Source organism: Camelina sativa, chromosome 18 (genome assembly GCF_000633955.1).
Source record: "Camelina sativa cultivar DH55 chromosome 18, Cs, whole genome shotgun sequence".
In the NCBI taxonomy this organism is placed as follows: Eukaryota; Viridiplantae; Streptophyta; class Magnoliopsida; order Brassicales; family Brassicaceae; genus Camelina; species Camelina sativa.
In genome coordinates this window covers 13987752-13998032 of record NC_025702.1, presented here as the reverse complement: position 1 = coordinate 13998032, position 10281 = coordinate 13987752, and the positions used below count along the sequence as shown (strand labels likewise).

General features: G+C 37.2%; 2 protein-coding genes across 2 annotated transcripts in view; both read left to right on the top strand.

Moving 5' to 3' along the window:
- LOC104763468 (splicing factor, suppressor of white-apricot homolog) overlaps nucleotides 1-2348 on the top strand; it is a 4527-nt gene extending 2179 nt beyond the window's left edge. Inside the window, exons 4-6 of the mRNA XM_010486834.2 lie at nucleotides 5-588; nucleotides 678-2053; nucleotides 2170-2348. Coding sequence (XP_010485136.1) covers nucleotides 5-588; nucleotides 678-2053; nucleotides 2170-2185 — 1976 coding nt within the window. The 3' untranslated portion in view covers nucleotides 2186-2348. The remainder of the gene's footprint in view (nucleotides 1-4; nucleotides 589-677; nucleotides 2054-2169) is intronic.
- On the top strand, nucleotides 6330-7876 carry LOC104761530 (mitogen-activated protein kinase kinase kinase ANP1-like). The gene has a single exon (XM_010484628.2). The coding sequence runs from the start codon at nucleotides 6497-6499 to the stop codon at nucleotides 7832-7834; it is 1338 nt and encodes a 445-aa protein (XP_010482930.1). The 5' UTR covers nucleotides 6330-6496; the 3' UTR covers nucleotides 7835-7876.

Here is a 10281-nt window from a genome sequence, read left to right as displayed (position 1 = left end):
GAAGAGAAAAAGAACGAAAGTGAGAAGGACGGTGGAGCTTTGTCATTGCTTGGTTCAGTTTATGGGACTGTAGAAGATGAAGATGCTAACGAAGAGTCTGCAAATGACTCTAAAACAAACGAGTCTGCCAAAGTAGATGATGGTGTTAAGGTAGCTGATTCCAATGGACCTGAAGGGTTGATAGGAGCTGCAAAGATTGCCACAGAGAGAGATGCAGCCTCTAAGCATTCTCTACCGTTGAATGATAAGGCATCTTTCATAAAAAGAAATCCTTCTGTCAGTGGAGTAGATGTTGTAGAGAGGAAGCAGATCAATACAGAAGATAATGCTACCAAAATGTTTTTGACGTCTGATAAGTCGCAATATTCTGCAATGCTGGCTCCACCCAAGCCTGAACTGCAGATTGTGGAGCCGACTACGGAGATGAAAAGAGCGATTGATAAGATAGTAGACTTCATCCAAAGGAACGGGAAAGAACTAGAGGCGACTCTTGTTGCGCAGGATGTGAAATACGGGATGTTTCCATTCTTACGTCCAGCTAGCTTATATCATGGATATTATCGGAAGGTTCTCCAAGAAGCCGAAGAGGTAATTTTATTTTCAACTGCTACAAATTTAGTGTGTTTTCATGTGCTTTATCATTAATAATTTAACACGTTGGTTGATTTCAATTGCAGTTGAAATCATGCGACAAAGGCGTCATTACCAGAGAGGAAGACAGAGTGGAAGACGTGAAGCAAAAGAGGATGGACAATGCTGTAAAAGATGGAAAACATGCGTTTGGGAGTGTTTTACCAGATGATTCTGCCAAGAAAGAGAAACCAAAAATGGTTAGTGACAGACCAAAGGTCGAGTTGCAGAACGAACCATTCAAGCCTGTCCAACCGCAGATGAGGGTGAATGTGGATGTGAATACTGCTGCTGCTATTCTTCAAGCGGCTAGAAGAGGCATAAGGAATCCTCAGCTGGGGATTCTATCAGGCAAACCCATGGATGAGACTTCTCAGAGCCCCGGAAATGATGGAAGTTACCCTTCATCTAAGTCCCCCCCTGATTTGACGAAATCTACAGGTCAGTTGATCTCTGGCTCAACTGTTGCTAGTGAAGCTGATTCTTCTGAAGCAGGCTTGTCTAAGGAGCAGAAGTTGAAGGCAGAAAGATTGAAACGTGCAAAAATGTTTGTGGCCATGTTAAAACTCGAAGCTCAGCCAGTGCAACAAGCTGAACTGTCGCAAAGTGTATCGCTCGCACTGTTGGACTCCGGGATTTCTGGATTAGATGATAAAGCTGCCAAAGACAGAGAAGGTAGCTCAATTCCATCTGTAGCTGAGACAAAACTAGCAGATGATGGTAACTGTGAAAGACGATCAAAGAGGAATTACCGCTCGAGATCACAGAGAGATGAAGATGATAAGATGGAACGAGGAGAAGAAGAAGAAGAGGAAGAGAGCACCATGGATGAAGCTACAGAAGAAACCAGGACCGATAAGAAGCATTCATCTAGTAGAAAACGGCATAAACATAAGACACGATACTCTTCCAAGGACAGACATTCTCGGGACAAGCACAAGCATGAGAGTTCCTCGGATGATGAGTATCACAGTCGTTCACGTCATAGACACAGACGCAGCAAATCTTCAGATAGGCATGAGCTATATGATTCTTCTGATAATGAGGGTAAGCACCGACACAGATCTAATAAACACAGCAAAGATGTTGATTATTCCAAGGACAAGCGTAGCATTCATCATCACAGATCCAGGAAGCATGATAAGCATCGTGATTCATCTGATGATGAACATCATCGTCACAGACACAGATCCAGTAGACGCAAGCACGAGGACTCTTCAGACGTCGAGCATGGTCATCGACACAAGTCTAGTAAACGTATAAAGAAAAATGAGAAAACAGTGGAAGAGGAGACTGTTTCAAAGTCAGAACAGTCTGATCTTAAAGCTGCCCCTGAAGATAACTTACTGTACCCACAAAACGAACCAACTCAAGTTTCAGATGAGCTAAGAGCCAAAATCCGTGCCATGTTAGCTGATACCTTGTAAGTATCTTTTTAAATGGACGACTCTTAAAAACTATAGTTCCATTTCGGTGTCTACTAAGTTGACAATGTCAAAGATTGGGTCTGATCGATTTTCGGGTTGGTTCGGTTTTCAGGGGAAATGGTCGGTGAGCATCTGAAAAGCATAGAGGTCATACATAAAACCCGATGCTGACAGGCAATCCCGTGCGTACGAGAAGAGTTGGAAAACTTAATTTTATGTGTTTTCGAAATACTATTTTGCAAACTAATGTTAAAAAAAAGTCGGATAAACTAGTGTTTGTTTTGTTTTGTTTTTTTTTTTTTTTTTGACAACAGCTTACAATATTGACACAAACAAGCCAATGCGAAGGAAAATTGTTAACAAAGGTAACTAAATGCGGAACTGAACGAACACGTCGAGCTAAATTATCTGCTTTATCATTCTGAGTGCGAGAGACATAGACTAAAGAAAATGAAGTAAACTCCTCTCTATCCGCTTGTATGTCCTCCAAATAAGGTATGAAAGTTGGCCACTCGGAAGGCGAAGACACCATCTTCACCAGGTCAGAGCAATCAGTGAGAAAAACGACAGATTGATTGTCTGCTCCAATCATACATCGCATTTCCCAGATAAGGGCCTCGATCTCCGCATGAATAAGGGAGAGACTTTGACGAAGATTAGATGCTCCCATAGTGGTTTCATTCCCCCTGGGCGAAACACAGAACCATCCTCTACCGGCAAACTGGTCCGTCGCTTTCCATGAACCATCCACAAAGCATAGAAAGCTCGAGGTTGGCCGAGAAAACCTTGGAACTCTGATGCCTCCATCAGAATATATACCCAAAAAAGGGTGATCCACCTCTTGTCCTACAACCTCTGTCTGAGCTAGAGATCAAGTGTTAGCCTCATCCTCCGCTAACCGCAGTATTGCTACTGGGTTGGAATCCAAGTTGCTAAAAATTTTATCATTACGTGCTTTCCAAATATACCACAGAATCCATGGGAATCTATCCTGCAAAGGAACGTCCTTGAAACGCCAAAAAAGAAAATCCATATTTGTGAAAATCGATTCCGACGGAAAAGCACCCTGTACCGTCGGAAACTGTGATAGAGCCCAGACCTGTCTCGCTGGCGGGCACTCAAAAAGAGTATGATTTATCGTCTCTTCCTCATATCCACAAAGACCACATCCTGAATCACAATTTATTCCACGTTTTCGTAAGTTAGTTGTAACTGCCACACAACCCGAAATCACTTGCCACATAAAATGACGAAGTTTTGGCGGGCACCGAATTTTCCACACAAAAGCCTGAAGAGGTACATAGTTTGGCCCGACCACCGACGGAGCAGCCGAAACCGCGGTGTAAGACCGAAGGAGATGGTACCCTGACTTAACCGTATAGTTCCCTGACTTTGTAAAATGCCAACCTAACAAATCCGGTGTATCGGGTAACCGCAACGGTAAGGCAAAAATCAAAGCAACATCTTCCGGTATAAAAGTAGCCGAAAGGAGAGTCATGTCCCAAGAATTAGAATTCCTGTCAATAAGGTTTTGAACGGAAAGCAGAGGGTCAGACAACAACCCTATGCCTATAGCTGGTCTCGGGGATTGGGCAGGGATCCACGGATCATTTCATACAGAAATGGAGGCTCCAGATCCTATCTGTTTAATAAGTCCTTTGTTAACCAGAGAGCGAGCAGAAATAATACTTCTCCATCCATAGGATGGTGAGTAAGATTTAATTGGATCCAAAGCCTATAATACCAGCCTTTAAAAATCCGTGCAAAAAGCGAGTTCAGAACGGAGATCAAACGCCACAGCTGCTTGGCCAGTAGAGCGGTGTTAAAATCATCCAACCGCGAAAACCCAATGTTAAAGAAAAAAAAAGGGTTACGAAATCACTCTGGAAAATTAAAGAAACCGATCTTATATACTTACATTACCATTTTGAATGTGAAACCTATTAAAGTTGCAACGGACGTTAAAGCATTTGCAAAATTCCTAAAACCTTTGAAATCTCTCTATTCGTCTTTTTACGTTTCCAAAAAACTTGCAACGGAAAAAACATGTACCAAACTAATAATAAAAGTGGAAGAAGAACAAACGTCTCTGTTCAAGAAACCCTTAACCTTAACACTAAAAAAACGGTATGATTATGATTATTATAAACATAGCGTGATTTTACTAGTTAACTTTTTCACTTCACGCTTTCAAAACCTTTTTTGCCTTTAGATCCCAATCACATGTATGAAGCCGCGTTTGTTTCAGCCCGTCCATCACCCTAAACCCAAAAAAACAAAAATTGATTCCCAATTATCTCATTTAAAAAGATCTCTAGAAGCTAGATTCATATACTTAATTTATAATCTAGAATTTAAAATAACAAAAACAATCTGAATCCAACTGTATTCTCTAAACAAATTAAAGTAGAGATGCGAATAAATTTTCCCAGCAACCTTCTTCTTTCATTTTTTTTTTTTTTTTTTGAACAAAGCTTCTTTCATTTTAAAAAAAAAACCTTTATCTGATAGAATCTTCTTGTACATAAGCCCAAGCTTGCATTTAGCTTGCATTTCCTATTAAAGAGTAAAGACCATTTCACATAATAATAAAGCTCCACATTCACGTTTCAGTGCTTTCACACTGTTATTGCCATGCAACGTTTTAACTTTACAGCAGCAATTATAAAACCTTTATATATTATACAATGAATTACAACGGAACGCTTGATACAAGCCAATCAAAGAATGAATCACGTATGATATGTACAAGTACAACAGCCAATTTAATGAAGAAAAAGTTGAAATGTGTAATTGTTAACTTTACATCTGAAGAAATAAGAAGTGTAATTATTTAATTTACAATAGTAATTCCTTAAAACTTTATTTTCGAGTTTCAATTTTTTTATTAGGTATTAAAAAATCAGTAGAATTTTGACTCAAAATTTTTGAGAGATGGATAATCGCCTCAGCAAATATTTTGTAAAAAAAAATTATTTTAATCATAAATTATTCCCCANTAATCCCGCACTTAGCTTGTGATTCGGCCACGTGGCCGGATTATGTAACTTCTGTTTTTTTTTTTTTTAAATCTCGTTACGCTTTTGTTGTGTGCCCTGATTGGTGGATCGAAGTTACGGCGCCGTCCACTCTGGCGTCATGCCGTCAAAGCTGTCATCTTCCACTCTTGTTTCGTCACGTGTTTAGATTCACACAAATACGCATCCCAAATTGGCTCTGCCACACAAAATGTTTGAGAAATTAAATTTTAAAAAGGGTCACAAAAAAGTAAAGAGCTCTCTACCAAAATTTTGTGTGTTTTTTTCTTTTTTTTCTTTTCATGTACCAATATCATCGTATATTGATTGCAACAAGTATTATACTAGGAATCTAGGATAATACATTATAACTTTGAGATAGTTGTTTCTTTGGTTTTGTTAGATACTAAATAAATTAGAAGAACAATGATACTAGTAATTGACACACACAATTATTTGAAACAACAGTATATGCATTAGTCACGTATCTTGGATAAGGATTTTGTGGTTTTTGGTAATACCATATTTATCAAACTTATCAATCATAAGTTCTTATCACAAACTTTTTCATAAGTAAAACATTATGTTTATAGAATGGTATATCTAATGGATTATAATTGATTGAAACTTTGATGGGCAATTATCCATATCATTTTTTTTTCATTTTGTACTTTTGTGCTTTAATTATGAGCCATTCTAACAAACCAAAAACAGTTTAATAGTTTAACATAATCAAATCACTAATGAATATTATTACTTTCATTAATTTGATATCCTTGCCAATTTAATAAAATGGATTGAAAATTTTAAAGATTCGCTTGTATGATGATGCTATTACTTATGGATAAATCTTGTGGTTTAGATCTATACCCATATTATATCATGCTTAATATATTCAAGATCATGATTAAGTCATGGTTGTTAAATTTTTTTAATGGAAGAGAGAACTTACCAATGATCAACTCACTCAAGTCATATTCTTTTATTCTTCTTTCTTTTTTTAACGACTCGCATTTTGAAATTGGAACTTAAACGGCTGTATTAGATCTAAAGAAAGCAATCATCTATAATTAAAAAAAGTGGAAGATAAGGTAAAGTTTTGGTGCTTAATAATTGGAGGATAAGAAAATAAAAGATTAGAATAAAGCCTAAAAAAAGAATGTCATCTCTGTTCAGACTTTGTATTAAGACACCAAAACCCCATGCCAAAGTCATATTACATTTACATACACACACACCAACACATATACTTTGTGTGAGTTTGTGTTTATATATAAATAATCACATCACTAAGTCTTTGCTTTAACATTTTAAACCTCTCTCTCTCTATTCTCTCTTTCTCTACTACTAGTTCATTTCTCTCTCTCTCTCTCTCTCTCTCTCTATCTATCTCCTCTGTTTTTATTTTCTTGCTCTGTTCCAATGGAGGAACAAAGCTGGATAAGAGGACCAATCATAGGGCGAGGCTCAACCGCTACTGTCTCACTTGCAATCAAAAGCTCCGGTGACTTCTTCGCCGTCAAATCCTCTGAGTTTTCTTCATCGGAGTTTTTGCAGAGAGAAGAGTCGATTTTGTCGAAGTTGAGCTCTCCTTACATAGTCAAGTACATTGGCTCTAATGTAACGACTGAGAACGACAACAAGTCGATGTATAATCTCCAGATGGAGTATGTTTCCGGCGGGAGTATTCACGATTTGATCAAGAACTCCGGCGGGAAGTTACCGGAGCCGGTGATTAGATCCTACACTCGTCAGATATTGAAAGGTTTGGTGTATCTTCACGAACAAGGAATCGTTCATTGCGATGTGAAGAGCCAGAATGTGATGATCGGAGGAGAGACCGCGAAGATCGTCGATTTGGGTTGTGCTAAAACGGCGGTGGGAGAGAATGAGAGTCTTGAGTTTTCCGGTACACCGGCGTTTATGTCTCCGGAGGTAGCGCGTGGTGAAGAACAGAGTTTTCCAGCTGATGTGTGGGCTTTGGGGTGTACGGTGATAGAGATGGCTACAGGGTCAAGTCCTTGGCCGGAGTTAAACGACGTCGTTGCTGCGATTTACAAGATTGGTTTCTCCGGTGAGTCGCCGGTGATTCCGGTTTGGTTATCGGATAAAGGTCAAGACTTTCTGAGGAATTGTCTGAGGAAAGATCCAAAACAGAGATGGAACGTTCAAGAATTGCTTCAACACCCGTTTCTTGATGAGGAAGACGACGACGAGGAAGCTTGTAACTGTCTGAGTTCTTCATCTCCTAGTACTGTGTTGGATCAAGGTTTTTGGGATTTATGTGAAACCTCGAGAAGTAGATTAGTTAAAAGAGCTGATCAGGAAGACGTATTTGTGAATTCTATAAACTTCTTATGGGATGATTCTTTAGTACCGGCTGATCGGATCAAGAAACTCAGTTCCGGCGAACCGGAGTGGGAAACGAACGGTTGGATTGAAGTAAGGGGAGAGATAGAGAAACGTAACGAAGACGAAGATGAGAATTGCTTAGAAGCAACGTCATTGGAGGAAGAAGTGGGAGGAGGATTTGATGAGAATTGGATCTGGGATCAAGAAGACAGCTTCTTCTTGGAATATTCCCCTGAGAACAACATTAATTACTTTTACTCTTTTAATAACCTCTTTCAAGAAGATATCATTCTATATTATTATGATCATCTTGATCTTGAAGATGGTTTTGTTGTACCTAAAGTTAATGATGATATTAATAACAAGATTCATTTCTTTAGCCCACATTTACAAGTTCTGCTTGTTTAGAGATATTTACTTATTACAATCAACCGATTCGGCGCCGTATTTGGTAATTACACCGGAAAAGTATAGTGGGGATTATTCTAAGGAGCAACAAGTGATATATATAGTTCAATTCTTAAAAGGCAATGAGAAAAATGTTCTATATATATTTTAGGTGATCTAAGGTTTGACGGTAGTAGTTGTTGACAAATACAGTACTAGTAGAGATTATGTCATCAGTTATGACTAGTCATCGGTTATTGACCAATCGTTTGTCGCATAATTTGATACACATTGACATAGATACATAGTCAATTAAGTACATTCTATATAAAACAACGTCAACTAGGTGATCATGTGATACTTGCTAATTATATATTTGGTTATAAATCGACATGTATAAAGAGTCGACTAACCCTTGGAGCTTATGCAATATACGAGTATTTTTGGAATTTAAGACATCTACAATGGTCATCCATGACTGAAATCGCAACGAGATGACTTGAATCCTCATCCCCAAGGACCCCAACCCAATAATGAGTTCGTCAATACTAATAATATGTCTCACGAACTATTACTATGTGATAAGAAATTGCCAAAGTAGTTGTTAAAAACTGAATGACAAGATGTTATACAAACTAAATAGTATAACATGTAAGGCTTATATAAATTGCGATATGATAATTGACTTGTAATCTTGAGGTAGTTAAAACTTTGAAAGGTGGTAAGTAGGGGGAAGTCTTAGTCGTCGTCGTCGGTTGATATGTGTTTTTGGTAAGGAAGTTAAGTACGGAAACCACTCTACATCATGAGGTTGACTTTTATACGAAGTCCAATTATTTTAGTTTGGTCTAACATTTATGATTTATCTAGTATTATATTCCTCTAGTTTTAAATATTATTTTTGTGTTTACCGAACCCGCAAAGGAGTTTCATTCAAATGTGAAAGCATAAGACTCTTTTTATGGGGTCTATAACCAAAGTTGGCGTTTACTTTCTACACACTAAAGCAAAGTTTGGTATTTCCTGACCAAGTTCATTCACGTTGACTTTTAATTAATCTCAATTCTCTAGGTCGATGCCCTTTCATTAATTAGTAATTAGTAATTAATAATCAAAGTCGTCCCAAATTTCGAATTTTCTTATATGTATTCCGTTTATAAGTTTGTTGTTTTATAACTTGTCTTTTACTCAAACAAGGTATAGTTCTTAATCAAACTTGTTTTCCATGTTATTATAAGTAACCAAATAGGTTTCATCAAGTCAAACCTGTTAACAAATTTAGAAGATCGATACCTCGATCTAAAGTTATTTGAATGTTCGACATACTTTCTAATTAGAACATTTCGTCATTTAAGATTTTGAAATCAAAAGAGATAATGGAAAAGTAATCACACGTTTGATTCCTGACTAAATGAATGATATCTTAATCAAACACCGTACAAAGCAAAGAAAACTATCTAGAGAAAAGTAGGTTTTAAGTGTACCCACTCAATTTCCAAAAGGTTTCTGGTGAATCATCGGTGGTGAATAATGACTCTATGTGGATGTCAAAATGACCTCATGCATCAAATGATCGAAGTCAAAACATCGATCCTATTTATAGATAAGAAAAAAGAGAGTAAAAAACACATCAATTTTTTTTTATCCAAGATAAAAGAAGGTTTGGTGACAACTGTTTAATTATCATACAAGAAATAAAACAAGCTTGTCAGTCATAAATTCACCAAAAACTACAATTACACGAGACACACTGATGATTTTTTTGCCAGAACAAGTTAGAGCCATTGTAAATGAATTTTTATATATAGAATTAAAAAGGTTGACTTTAGAAAAGGTGGAAGTGTTGTCGTTGGCACACACACTCACTACACCATATACACACCATCTTTAGTCACCTTTTTTAGAAGAAAAAATATAGTTTTGCTCATCGTTCATGTATTCCACTTGGAATGCATAAGTAGGTGTATAACCCTAACCTTATCCATTTCAACTTCTAATCCCATTTTACATATTATTAATATGAACAAAAGCTAATACTGCCAAAAGAAAATGACCAAATTTTCTTTCTAACTACGAAACCTAATACTACATATATTTAATATTTTTCTATGGTTGTTAATTTGTTATGCTCTTCTCTGTGTATGGTGTACAGTATTTAGTTAGTAATTTAACAAGATACCTAACTGCATATATAAAAAATTAATATTCACACTGTTAACGTTCATAGAAGCATCTCATATAAATCAGACTAACAAAAACATTCGAGGATCCTTCTTAATACCGATATTTTTCCTCCACTGTGCATGCAGCACATCCCCATCCAGGCATCCACCACCACCAATTATATAACCTAAAAACCATTTTTCTTTCTCTTCCTGAAACTAACATGTAATATTGGACCACATTATCTAGGCCCATTTTATAAGCCCTTTCAACAAGCATCTTTCTTGGGTGTGTTATGTTAGCCT